General features: G+C 31.8%; 3 protein-coding genes across 3 annotated transcripts; 1 reads left to right on the forward strand and 2 right to left on the reverse strand.

Annotated features, from left to right (window-relative positions):
* Nucleotides 1–6,204: 6,204 nt before the first annotated feature.
* On the forward strand, nucleotides 6,205–6,660 carry LOC105785731 (uncharacterized). The gene has a single exon (XM_012611870.2). It carries the CDS (start codon nucleotides 6,205–6,207, stop codon nucleotides 6,658–6,660), a length of 456 nt encoding a protein of 151 aa, XP_012467324.1.
* Nucleotides 6,661–8,032: 1,372 nt separating this feature from the next.
* On the reverse strand, nucleotides 8,033–9,349 carry LOC105785732 (probable ribose-5-phosphate isomerase 2). The gene has a single exon (XM_012611871.2). The coding sequence runs from the start codon at nucleotides 9,043–9,045 to the stop codon at nucleotides 8,263–8,265; it is 783 nt and encodes a 260-aa protein (XP_012467325.1). The 5' UTR covers nucleotides 9,046–9,349; the 3' UTR covers nucleotides 8,033–8,262.
* Nucleotides 9,350–10,803: 1,454 nt separating this feature from the next.
* Nucleotides 10,804–11,968, reverse strand: LOC105786997 (uncharacterized). The gene is made up of 2 exons (XM_012613461.1): nucleotides 11,223–11,968; nucleotides 10,804–11,164 (listed from the first exon to the last, which is right to left on the reverse strand). The coding sequence occupies exons 1-2, from the start codon at nucleotides 11,966–11,968 to the stop codon at nucleotides 10,804–10,806; spliced, it is 1,107 nt and encodes a 368-aa protein (XP_012468915.1).
* Between the last annotated feature and the right edge of the window lie 2,861 nt (nucleotides 11,969–14,829).

Below are 14,829 nucleotides of genomic sequence, written 5' to 3' on the forward strand. Positions count from 1 at the left end.
TAGTTTTGGTGGACATATTATTGATAGAAGGAGAATATTGTAACGATAATTCAGTATCGGTATCCTTCAGGTTTGACTGGAAATATCTAAAAAAGTTGATCCTCGTAGTTTTAATTTCTCGTAATTAATTTCTTGTTTTCCCATATCAGTTGATATTGTTGACGCAGACGACGAAAGAGACAATTCTAATCAAATATTAATATATTCACAATCTGGGTTTATTTCTTTGATGCTATTGGTGTCGTACACATTGATGGAATTCAAAACAATGAAGGGTTTGCCGTCTTCCAAGGATGAAACAGGTAAGCACCGAACAATCACTTATTTGTTTCACGTAACTACTGAAACCCTTGTTTAATGAGAAATTTATAAAAACTAAAACCTTGGAACCCCATGTCGAGTAAACCTTGCACATTCTTTGTTTGCCTTATTCGTTCCTATTTTGAAGTTGTTGTTATTACTCTCGAAACATGGTAATCAATCCTATGATGTTTAATTTTAGATTTGGTGAATGTGTTTGAAGTGTTCCTTTCGCAACTTCTTCTATATCCCAACCCATGAGATCCATTGAATAGAGAAGCTGCTTCATGCAACTTATGAACATAAGTGAATAAGCATAAACTTTTATGTTCTATATTTCATACATATCTTTGCCTTTAGAATGCCCTACCGAGGTAATTTACTTACATTTCTTTGTCCTTGTGTTTGGAAAGTGGAGGTTTCAATTTTAAAAGTCAGCCATTTTCAGTCGATAGAGTTAGACCTACTTGACCGATTTTTGTGGCCATACCATTTCACTACTTCTTATATTCTTTAATATAGTTTTTCGATGGATTCAAATCGCTAGTAATATGTTGTGGCAAATCATTTATCATATCCTTTGCATGATGCGATTCTTGTTTTTTGAAAGTATGATCTATGATTTACAAAATCATGCATTGCTTCTCTTTCATTCTTTGAGATTTTAAGGATTCAATAATTGCAATATTATGACTTTTATCTCTTTCCATTTCCCAGAATATTGCGAGAAATATGTCATGCTAGAAGATGTCGTAGCAACAGTAGCAGAAAAGTCTAGTGATGAAAAGCATAGTGAAGACGGATACACTCCATCTGATGACGAGGAAATTGCCGAAAAATTTGATCCTTAGCCACACTATATGTCTACCTTGAAAATTCTATGTATTGTACATTAATATTTGCACCTCAAGGAAATTTTGAAACTTGACAAAACTGGGGCATACCCAAAAATTCTTGCCCCTCTCTTTGTTTTCCACGGGGGTTAATTAAATTAACTAAGTATTATTTATATATTTCAAGTATTCTTCTATTTTTAATTTTAAATGGTAGTTTGCATATGTTATTCATCTACATATATTAATTAAACTCATTTCAAGTCTTTTACAATTTACTTTTAAAGATGCTAGAAAAACCATATACATGGAACATAATTTGTTCTTGAAATTGTTTTTTGTTTACACTTTCCATTATCACGATAGAATCAAATTCGATAATAAAAAATTAAGATAAATAGAAAATTTAAAAACCAATTCCTACTACAAAATAACATCCTAGACTCCTATAATATTTGTCTTTCGAAGATAAACAAAACAAAACAAAAGTTAAATCCCTCTTTAACCACTATATTACCTAAAAATGAAGTTAGTGATTAAGAGCTCTGTTTAGAACAGAAAACTTGAATCTTAAGTTATGGATGTCCCAGTAAGGACCAATTCCATCACTCAGTTTTAGATCCCTTCCCTTCACAAAATTTGTAGTCCAATTTTTGATGAGCACATTGGCTCTATTGGTCCATCGCTTGTACTTCTTGTAATGTTGGATATTGGTATCACAATCTCAAGCCAATATTGGTAATCCTTGTTGAATTTGGGCTAACTGATCGGCATTCGAATGCAACAAAACATGAGATTCCACCAACTCCGATGGCAATAGTAGCCTTGACAGGTTTCGGAGATCACTTTTGTAAAGTTGCTTCTTGATGCACCATGGATCATCATGGGCATGATGTCTCAGTTCAGTTTCAATATTGACTCTATTTCTCTTGTTTCTATCAGTTGAAAATTCTGAGTTCCCTATTGTTTGTCTCTTGTTGAACAATGTCAAAGTAAGCTCTCCATTGAACTTCTTATTCAGGCTGTTCAAGTTATGGTGATCGCTACATTCACCGACTCCATATGAAAGTGAAAGAGATAACTCTAACGAAATATCATCACTGGTGTCGGCTTCCATCTATTCTGACGAAAAAGCATCGTTGCTATTCTCGATGCACATCATATTATATACATTTGATTTCCCTGTATCTTGAATTAAAAGTTTTCCTTCATCAGTTGGAATAGTTCCGGTGGACATATTATCGATAGAAGGAGAAGATTGTAACGATAGTTCTGTACCGGTATCCCTCGGTTCCGACAGAAAATCTCTGAAAAAATTTATCCTCGTAGGTTCTAATTTCTCGTAATGAATTTCTTATTTTCCGATACCAATTGATATTGTTGACGTAGACGAAAGAGACAACTCCAATGAAATATTGCTATCTTCACAATCTGGGTTTTTTTTTTCTTTGGTCCTATTGGTGCCGTCCACATCCATGGTATTCAAAACAATGAAGGGTATGTTGTCTTCCATGGATGAAGCAGTCAAGCACCAAACAATCAACTTATTTGTGTCAGGTAACTGTTGAAACCCTTGTTTAATGAGAAATTTATAAAAAGAAAACAATAAAAAATTCTCTCCTCAGTCCCAACTCTAAAATCTAATCTCTTTACCTCCCATTCTCACTTTTTTGAAAAAATATGAGTTTATATAACTAAACAGGATAGAATCTTTTTCCTACTAGAAAAGTAATTTGGCCTCCAAGTACAATGTTGCCCCCACTCTCATCTTCATCTTTTTTCTTTTTTTACTAATGAAATTGTTATTTGATGTATGAATGTTTTTATTAATTATTAGAATTAATTCTAAATAATCATAAGTTAAGTTTGCAATGATAGAAAACATAAATTTAGATATTCATTCCAACGTCTTCAAAATGGTTATTAATGAATTTTATATTTTATTTACCGTCAATGTTTCATTAAAAGAGAACATTAGGGAATAAATTATAGGCATGATTATTTTTGAACCTTCAACTTTACGAAATAAATTATTTTAATTTCTCAATTTAATTTTTCGTCTTTTTAACTCGTTAACTTGTATTTTTGTCAAATAACCTCAAAATTTATGGAAAAGTTAACGTTTTTTAATTTTGCATATGTGGCATGCCAATATTTAATTAATTTTGAAATTTTAAAAAATTCAAAAAAACATAAAAACTATAAAAAATACTTTTAACTTTAAAAAAATTAAAAGTCAATTAAATTCTGACATGTAATCCACGTGACAATTCATGTGCATGCCACATCAATACAGTTAATGAACGTTAACTTTCTCATCCATTTGAGGTGATTTAATAGAAAAATGTAAGTTTAAGGACTAAAAGTGGCGAAAAAGTGAATGGAGAACTAAAATGACATTTTTTTATAAAGTTAAAGGATCAAATAAGTCATTATACCTAAATTATATTAGGATAATCCGAAAAATTAAATATTTTAGTCACCAATAAAATAATTCCCCATCATCCACTTTAAAAATTGTGAAAGTATTATCATACTAATCTTCATATTCAAAATCATCTTTTTAACTTTAATTAAATTATTTAAACATTTAATAAACAAAGAAACATGTTTTCTTCTTTAATAAATTTTAAAATTATTTTACTTTTCTTTTAAAATTTAATCAACTTTTATTTTTATGTAGTCAAAATTTTAATTTCTTTTAAATTTTCAATGTCTAGACACCTAATTTTTCTTTTTCAATTTTTGATTTTCTATATTTTCATAAAAATTAATGAAATTCCATGGTTTGGTAACACTGCGGGTGGCTGTAATCATTTTCCATTTTTGCAAACTCTTTTCTAGGTTTTTAAAAATATTTAATGATTGATTTTAATTTTTCAATTTTCAATTTCTTTATAATTTTATTAGTTTTCTAATTTTTAATTATTGTTTTCAACATTTTATATTTTACTTTTACTTTTCTTTTCCACATCTTTGCATTTTTCCTCAAAATTTTAATTATTTTTAAGTAATTTAATTAAAATTAAATTAAATTAGAATGATATCATATATAATTGAGTGTCGAATAATCTTTGTATGTCTTTGAAAACTAGTGATGTTGCACTATTTTATTGTTATCTAATAATTGTATATTTTCGGATGATTCTACTATAAGTTATTCCCGATACGTAAATTTATACATGAGTAACTATTCGATAAATAGTTCATGAACAATTAAATTTTTTTCGTTAATACTTATTTATTAAGCTAAACAAACAAAAAAAAAATCAAAATGTTTAAGCTTGCTTTTTTTCTTGAACAATCACATTATAGATTCCGATTACATCTGCTCTTTTTGACACAATGTCTAGAACTATCCATAGCTCCTCCTTAACTCATAAATAGGAGGATAATGCATTTCAACGCACTCGAATCCACGTCCTCTTACATTGGCAACAATGCCTATGCCAATCGAGCTAAGACTCAATCGACGTTTAAGCCTATTTATTAAGTGAACCGAACATGAACAAAATTTGGTTGGTTCGTTTGTGTTCATAAACAAACACGCTGATGTTCGCTTAAAGCTCATTTCATAAATTATTTTAAGTGTATTTAAAACTCATTTACGGTTCAGTTATCGTATAATTAATAATATTATTATAGTTCACGTGCTTATTCTATTTATATTAAAACTATTGATATTTATATTTAATTATTTTATATCTAAAAGATAATATGTATGTTTATTTATTGTTTGTTAGTTTATTCTTCATGATATTATTTGTAAACGTGTTCAAGTATATGTTCGTAAACAATTATATAAATGACCACAAACACTATTTTAAAACTTTTAACTATCACTAACCAAACATTAAAAACTTAAAATAAATAAACAAACATGAAAATAGGCTGGGAGGCAGGGAGGGATAATTTTTATTTTAAATAATAATATACTTTTATTTAACTTTTCAAATTTCTAGTTAAATTTATATAAATTATATTTTTAAAGACACGTGCCGCTTGTTGATTGGTTGCAAAGATTTTTTTAATGGATGTAATGATAGGGATAACATTAATTACGGAATGAAGTTTATATACCTAACTCGACCAAAAGAAAAAGAATCTAATTCAAATAAAGAGCATAGTTTATGGGCCTCTAATTCAAATTAACCCTTTAATTATTTATAATTAGATTTTAATATTGAACCAATGTAATTTTTTACGTGCTATAAAAATTGATAATATCGTGATAAATAATTAGAGTGCATTGAATATTATTAATATGACGTATTTATTTATTTAAATTTAATTTTACTCACAATTTAAATTTTTTTATTTTAATTTCGTACATATGACATGTGTTATTATTAATTTTGAACACTGCATTTCATTATTTATTATATGTTATTTTAAGTGTATAATTGTGTTCTAAACACATAATTTTTACACGGATACATGTATGATAAAATTTTTATTTTTATATATTTTTAAATATAATATGTTTAAACATTTCGATTAATATTTACTCATAATTAATAGAATATATGGAAAGTATCCTGCGGTTCTCAAGAGTAAAAAGGGATGTTAGATACGTTCATTACTACTATTTATTTTAGATTTATATTTTTATTTAAAATATATAAAAATATGAAACCACGAATCTGTTATCATAATAATATTAGAGGTTAAATATAAAATTAGTATTTAATTTTATATTTAATGTTAAAAGAAAACAGAAAGATGATGGGACTAGGTGAATAAATAAAGAATTAAATATAGAAGGGCAGGAAGAGTAGGTGTAAGAGAGGGATTAAAAATTGCATGAAATGATGTAGATACAAGTGGACGCGGTGTGACTGGCGCCGCCCCCATAGGATACGCACGTACATTCCCATTTCTTACTACAGAATCTTCCAATTAAAAATCGAGTGTCCCACACGTTATCTGACCTTTCTTCCAAATCAATCTCTAAATTCCAGGTTTTTGACGGTCCTTCACCATCTTCTTTCTTCTATAAATACTCTCTACTTTTTTTCTTCCCAAAATCATTGCGCCACTTATTCCAGAGATAACTTCACGTCCAAAAACCATGCAGGCTACTACTTCTTGTCTTTCTAAGTCCTCAGCTTCAGCTCCTCCACCACAACATCGCTTCTCCAGCCACCTAATAGGTGGGAGAAAGGGTTTGGGAGGAGCAAAGACGGTAAATGTCAAAGTAATGGCTTCAAAAAGATCATCAGGGCCATATAGTCACAATTTCGACGGGAAGCTAGTGGATGAGAGCATGATAGTGTTGAGAAAGCGGATTCAGGAGATGCAGAGGGTGGAGAAGAGTTATGAGCCTCCCCAGCATTGGATGGAGTGGGAGAAACAATACAAGAAAGAAAAGTACGACCTCGATGTTTGCCAAGCTGTGGGGAGCTTGCAATCCAAGCTCATGGAAACCAGGCCTGCCGTTGCTTTGGGGATGGCTCTTCTTCTTCTCTTTATCTTACCAACTTCAATCGCCGCACTTCTCTTTCATCTTATCCCTAATTCCCTATGATCATTTACCTCTAAATTTGTTACTTCTAATTCAAAATGTTACAATCTTCGTACTCTTCCTACGGTGATTCATCTTATTATATAGTGAGTTCAAATTTGGGTTGGGTTTCCATTCTACCATGTAACCATGTATAGTTGTTCTATTATATTTTGATTATATATTGATATGATTTTATTTTATAGTTGTCAATCATGTTTTTCAAATCAAATCTTTGCTTTACCAAAAGCCACATCGATCTTCAAGTTCTAATTTTTATTTAAATTTTAATTTCTAATTATATTTTGACCTATGTGCGTCACAAAATATATTAAAATTGGAATCCAAGTAATTTAATGTGAGATAAATGGGTGATTTGATAGACCTCAATCCTTGGGACTTGGGCCGGAGTCGGTGATGCTATTTTTTTATTACTTATCTTGATTTGTGTTTTTTCTGGGTATTAATTAAATAGCAAAAAGAAACTACCCATTCAATCGAACCTATAAAATGGGTCAACCACTACTTTTCAACTCCAGAATTTTTATTTAAATACTCAAACATAAAGCCAAGAATCAAACCCATGTGAAGAAGGCCAATGATTCTGACCCAAAAGCCTTGCCTCCCCTATGGAGAATGCTTTGCTTATTTTTTCCAATCGTTTTGGTTTGGAGGTAGCTTTTCTTATCAAGTAATTTCCAAGACAACTTGGCTAGGAAGGCTTGCTTCATATTAGCAACTCGTCTAAAACTCAAGCTTCCATGTGATTTAGGTGGAGTAAGAGCTTCCCAATTATTTCAATGATTTTTCGTCACTATGCTACCACTAGAAGTCTTTAGAAACTTTAAAGCGTGACAAATAGTAAATGAAAATACTTGACATCTTAGAATGCAAGTGTGTAAAAGTATAAGAAGGGCTTAAAAAAGCCACCCTTAATCTTAGCCCTTAAACCAAGATATTTCTCAATATTGTTAGGCCTATAGCATTGGAGTTGATAGAATTCAACCAGCCGACATTCTACATTCGAGAAGGGATGAAACCCATGGCTTGCTGTACTATGGAGCATATGGTTCCAAAGGAACGAACCTTCTTTAAAGAAGACCAGCCTGTGAGAAAGTTTATCCCAGTCAGACCTCTATTCCTAGGCAGAACGTTCTGCCTTCTGGTACTCTCAGCCTCCACGACTACTAAATTTCAAGCATTTGGATCAAACTCTCATTGGCACCAAGATTCTCCAAACAAATGCTTTATTTGAGTAGCAATTAAAGTTTAATTTGAATGTCATAAAAATATACAAAGTTGCCATGCCGATTATATTTTATGGACTTAATCAATTTATTAGCCAACATGAGTCAAATCTATAACAATTCCATCAAAACAACAAACATCCAAAGAATAATTAAAATTTAGTTATTTATATTATCATAATAGTTGGCATACATCCCAACTCCTTCCCTCATTTGCCTAAAACAGCAAAACTTGAGAAAGCCAACCTTTCTCATTATCATCATCGTAAATCGATGTATGCTAAAAAGCAATCCAAAAATCTACCCCCCTATTACAAAATATTAAATCCTAAATAGTATATGTAAAAAAAAAGAGTTAGAGTAATTTTTGTCGCAGTTTCTACTTGTTCTTGATGGTGATCCCAAGCTCACCTGCAACAATAACAGTCGTAGCCATATCAAGAAACATGCCATGTTCAACGACACCAGCAATCCTCAGAATAGCATCGCTTGCCACCTGCAAATCCCCAATGTCTTTCTTCAAATACAAATCCACAATATAATTCCCATTATCTGTTACAAAGGATTTCCCTTTAGAATCATTCCTGAGCTTGGCCACACAACCCGAATCTTCGAACAGGTTTTGGAGTTTATTAGCTGTGAATTTCCAGCAAAAGGGGACAACTTCAACAGGCATGGCTAAGCCACTCCCTCCCAAGTGCTTAACCAATTTGGATTCATCAACAATACAAATAAATTTCTTACAAGTCCCTTCCACCATTTTCTCTCTTAACAGGGACCCACCTCTGCCTTTGACGAGATTAAGATGTGGGTCCACTTCATCGGCGCCGTCGATTGCTAAATCGATGGTGGAATGGTGGTCGAGATCCGAGAGCGGGATGCCTAAAGAAACAGCCTGTTCTTGCGTTTTCTTGGAGGTGGGAATTCCTACGATGTTTTTGAGCTTGCCGAGGCGAAGCAACTCACCGATGCGATCCACGGCGTGTTTGGCTGTCGAACCAGTGCCTAGACCCAGAACCATTCCTGATTCAACGAACTCAACGGCTTTGTATGCGGCAATTTTTTTCAATTCGCCTTGGGTTAGGATGACCGGTGGAGATAAAGATGGAGGCCTAGACAAAACCTCCACATAAGAAGCTTTTTCAGACCAAGCAATTGCCATTTTGTGTGTGTGTTGGGGGTACTAAATAATAAGAAAAACAGATTGAAAATGATTAAAAAAATAAAAAATTGAATCAACAGAAATCAAAAGATTAGCAGCATTGTAAAATAATAAAGTGGAAAAAGAAAAAAGAAAGTGGGATTTGATTGTCTCCTGTTGGTTATTTCCCCCCAGGATATTGATTTAGGCCAGGAGAGGAGGCGTATGGAAAACAGAAAGGGATGTGTTAGGTAGTTTTAAAGGCGGATGGAGGAAAGGGCATCCACTCCTCGAAGTCAAGACCCAGGCCACACAAATAAAATGGATGGTGGTGGTCTTCTCTGATTTTTTACTTTTCACTTTGCGGATCAGATATTATTGGAGCTCTTTTCAATGCTTATCTTTAACTTTCCTCCATTTTTACTTTCTAAAATCAAGGGTGTTGTTTGTTTGAAGAAGTGGCAACTTGCTTTTCAATACGATTCTCCGCATATTCTCAACCTCTGGATGAAATTTGGACGGTCTGTATTGTTTCGCTGTTTGTTCTCATCTCCAACATCTTACTAACAGCATTGTCGTCGTCTTTGGCTTCTTCGATTGTAATATATGCAGGGGCAGACGTAGTTTTGGTTAAAAACATAAATGAAAAGTGTAAAAATGCTTTGGTACGCATTATACGAATTTTTTTTACCTATTAATTTTAATTATTTGCACAATATGTAATTACATGCTCAAAATAGTTATATTTAAATAGGACTACTCTTTTTTTTTTTTGAATAATGAACGTATCATTTTTAACATAAAATTTTATGATTAAACTCATAACAATCTTTTCGGGGGGGTTTATTTTCGATTGCCAAATAAAATAATGAAGATGTTGAATACAACTTTTGTCATCGACCTCTCTCTTCCAACTTGAATGGTCCATAAACAAAGTTTCAGTGCCTAAGCTAAGCTAAGAGAGGTAGGCATCTTCTTGGGAAACTCATTCGTTATAAATACTATTAAAGCGAAAGCAAGAAAATGTGGAATAAAAATAGCCCAGCCCAGCCTAGACTCCACCATCGGGACTTGGAACTTGAAAGCCGCCTCTACAGAGTCACATGCATCCATGGATTGCCCTTTCTAACTTGCATTCATCTTTCTTTTCAAAACTTGGAATATTCCATTCCATTCCATGCTAAATGGGTCATCAATTAATAATTCTAATTTCTCTAATTCAATTTAATTTATATTTTTATATGGTAAAAGTGAGTATTTTAAAAAAATAGCTTTTTTTTAAAATAAAGTCCGATTAATACTTGAGCCTAAAAGACCAAATCAGAGAAGTTTATAACAAACCCAAAAGAAAAAATGAAAGGAAAAACCAAATAACAGGGAAATAGAAAACCAAAAAAGCAACAGGCCCCAAAACAAGAAATCGTCTTCTCATTTCTACAGTTTTTCAAGCTCTTTGCAAATCTAAACTCCCCAAAGAATAAACAGCTAAATCTTCCAATTTCCGGCAGTGAGTCAACCAGAAGAGGAAGCAAGTTGAGATAGACAACCAGATTACCAAGTTTCTCAACCCAACCGAAAGATAAACCCCCACTTCTTTCATCTGAATCAACATCTATTCCATTAGGAAACCACACTTACGCCTGACCTTTTCCATATTACAACTCTGAAGCTTCGTTTCAATTGAAAACACCACCGTGGGATTTATGTCTCTCAGCATATGCCGGAGACGATTAACAATTCGAGGCCTCCCTAAACCCCGAACATTCCAGCTTAAGAGTTTCATTGTTCCCGGCTGGCTTGCTTATCAAGGCCTGCCAATCTTTTAGTATTTTGTACTTGCAATGAAGTACCAAAAGTTTCATTCGAATCATCATTTCCAGAAACTCGTGAAACATTAAATTGTATGCGGGGTCGTTTAAGTTCATCACTATGCATTATTGGACTACTCGCTTCCTCATATGCTACCATTTCCTCGTCAAATCCATCATGATGTTGATCCATTTCCCCAAGTTTTAATGGGCCTAGAGCAAAAGTAGACTTTCCTTTATCTTTTACAGAAACAGAATCTTTTGGGATAGAACCCCAATTCTCACCTTTATTCACTGAATTTGATTTCAGAATCCCCACATTCTTTTTTTCCCTAGTTGACATTGTGTTGCCAAAAATAGAAGGTTTCTCCCCCATCGTCTTCCACTAACCACTTGCTCTTCCATGACAGATTCTTTCTTGGTTGAGCATGCAGAGAAATATCCCAAATAAAGACATATTCTGACTGTGGTTGAATAGCTCTAATCGAGCAAAAACTTTCACCATGTCCAAATTTGCCACATAGAAAGCAAAATAGAGTCAATTTTTTGTACTCAAAACGAACATAAACTGATTCACCATATTTTAGTGCAGTCCTCTTCTTTCTCTTAAGAGGCTTTCTAACATCCACCCTCACCCAAATTCTCATGATGCATTTATATCCCAGTTGAGTTGCAACAGTGTCATATTCAATAAATTCCCCAATAAAATTTCTCAACTGATAAGCAACAGTATCTGCCATAAAACCAAGAGGGAGGTCATGTATTAGTAGCCAAAAATCCACCCAATGTAATTGAACAGTTAAAGGATCCTCTCCCGTCTTCCATCGATGTAGAATTAGTAAATGGGAATTAAAATTCCATGGCCCATTCTTCATAACTCTCTCCACATCCACTTCATAATAAAAATGAAATAAATATCTCTCCCTTCCCAGATTTGAGATTGAAACACCCCCTATTGGATGCCAAACACTTGCCAAAGTCGATTGCATTGCTTGAAAATGCACAACACTAGAAGTAAGAAATACTCCCACTAAACAGTTCACATACGAGATCTCTTGACTAGTCTTTTCCACCTCCAGTTGAATGATTTCTTCCTCTTCATCATCCAACGAAAGACCTGCAATTGAATCCTCCATTTTCTTCCTACGGAAAAAGACAAGCAGGTTACCCAAAATAGGAAATTAAAGAAAATAAAAACATATCAAAAGATAGAGAAAAAGCCTGTCAAAAGACAAATAATTGATTCGAATCTAAAAAAAAATAACTTAAAAGTTTTATAAAAAAATATTATTATTAATATAAACTCCAAACATTCAAAACCCAAACTTGGTATAAAAAGAAAAATCAAAACTAAATTATGACATGGGTTCAAAAATTCAAAATCCCTACTAAACCAAACCAAACCAAACCAAACTAAGCTATACTTTTACTCATGTGAAATAAATAAAACATATAATGCCCTGCATATTTTACCGCATTTTAGATATATAAATTACACTTGTTTAATAGTTGATCTAAAGTCGACACGAAATTTGAAAAGATTTGAATATAGAAAATAAATTTAGGAAAAAAATTTGAAATATCGGTTGAGCTTGGATTGTGATATTTAAAATTTGAAGTTCGTCTGACTCAATTTATATCATATGAAATTAAATATATAGTAATGTAGATATTATAAAATATATTAAGTTATTTACGTTTAAAATATTAAATAAAATAATTTTATTTTTAAAAATAAAAAAATGTGGGTGACCTTGAGAAAACTGTAGACATATTTCTATAAAACTAAACTTAAATTAAATAAATATGAATGATCACACAATTTTAGTACAAAAGTTAACATTTATTATACTATATTTTTGGTGTTTATTTGAACTTAAAAGACCCCCCAATAAAAAGAATATTTCTATAAAGTAGATTCCCACTGTATACATTATGTGCACGAACTCTTCCTCTTGTCGACACTTTTACTTACACAGTGAAATATTTCTTTAGTGAAATAAATCAAACGAATGTGATTGCAAGACACAAAAGAGAAGATTGTAGTCGATAGGTTAAGCCATGCCATAAACCAAATAAAGTGTGTTGGTAACCTAGACCTTCTCTTCCCCAAATTTTGCAACTATTAACAAAAGGTTTAGCCCTCATAATTCTCTACAATTTCGCTATTCACTTTTTATAAAATTATGACTTATTCAATTTGGTCTTTATTTACTAATTTTGGTCCTTCAAATTTTTTTAATTTACATTGTAACCCCTCAACTTTTTGAATTTCACACTTTGACTCCACCACTTTTTATTTCTTTACAATTTAGTCAACACCTAGGATTTATTTCTCTAAATACATGACTCCTTTCAATTGCCTTCTCTACTAACTCTAATAATTCTTATTTTATTTCCTTTGAAAATTCCAACACATTTCATCTTTTCTCGACTTAGGGATGTTACAATTCCCTTGTTTTTCTTTTTCACCATTCGGAATTCTCAATGTGATTCATTTCTCATTAATTGCTACATTTGTATAATCTTTCGACCTATCAAATTAGAATATGAATATGTTGAAAAATTTTAATTTATTCATAGGTTTTCGGAAGATTTTTCAAAATTGAACCCAAAATACAGACGGGAATTATATATTTTCCCTTAATTTTAATTTTTTTATTGGTTTACTTTTATTCCTTTAATAAAATAAAATAAAATCCTTCTTAAAGTAGAATTTATTTATCTTGCGTTTTGCTTTTGTTAAGGCCTAATTGTTTGCAAATTTTGTTGATAACTCAGTTTGATTTTATAGAAGAAAATGGAACTAAAAAAATGTTGAAACAATTTCAGGGGAACGAAGAGTGTCGAAACCATCTTTTGAAAAACAAAAATGTTTTAGGTTGTCAACTTTTTAAAAAATTAAAATTGGGAGTCGCCACCAATCTTTATTAGGGTGTGACTGGATCACCTAAAAAAAGGCTTTGGTCTACGAGTTTTAGAAAAACGGATCCGGGAGTCAGTTACGTATGAGGAAGGATTAGCACCCTCGTAACGCCCAAAATTGGTACCTAGTTAATTAATTAGTGTCTTAAGGTCGATAATTTGGAAAAAAAACGTAATCCTTAGCAAAACTTAAAAGGCTACGTATTAAGACCCTTATTATTTCAGAGAAAGAAGATACCACACCCAATGCGTTAGGGCACATCATTCTAATTTTCCCCAAAATGAATTGGGTCAAAATACTTGTACAATAAAATTTTAGAAGAACATCCACTTATCCAAGATTTAAGAAATCACACTCAATACGTTAGGGCACGATTCCTCTAGAATCCCAAACTCGGAGTATTTCCTTTACTTTAAAAGAACATCCACTTATCCAAGATTTAAGAAATCACACCCAATACGTTAGGGCACAATTCCTTTAAAATCCCAAATTCGGAATATTTCCTTTATTATTTTTAAAAAATCTTCATTTCGAGAAATCAATGCGTCACATCCAATACGTTAGAACACAACATGTTGAATTCCCAATAATGAGTTTTTATTTTTTGATTGAAGAGAAATACTCGATTATCGGATTTAACGAAGAAAATTGGAACCCAATACGTTAGGGCTCAATTCCCTTGAAAATCCTAAATACGAACATTATCTCAATTTTAAAAAATTTTCTATCTTTAAATTTGAGTAAAAAATGATGTAACGTGATTTTATACATGCAAATGCTATAATAACAATAACAATAATAAATACATCATCGACATAAAAATAATATAAGCAAATGCATAAACGAAATAAAAAAAGTAATCCATGACATGCAAAATATTAAATGTAAACACAATTATACAATGGATGGGATAGCAAACAAATAAATAAGGATCAAAAGATGTACACATGGAAATTATGAAGATTAAAATATACATATAATTTACAAATAAAATTTTAGGTCATAGAATTTATATATAAATACAATACATAATATACTTATGAAAATAAAGAAAAAAATATAATTATACGT

Source organism: Gossypium raimondii, chromosome 1, assembly GCF_025698545.1.
Source record: "Gossypium raimondii isolate GPD5lz chromosome 1, ASM2569854v1, whole genome shotgun sequence".
Classification (NCBI taxonomy): domain Eukaryota; kingdom Viridiplantae; phylum Streptophyta; class Magnoliopsida; order Malvales; family Malvaceae; genus Gossypium; species Gossypium raimondii.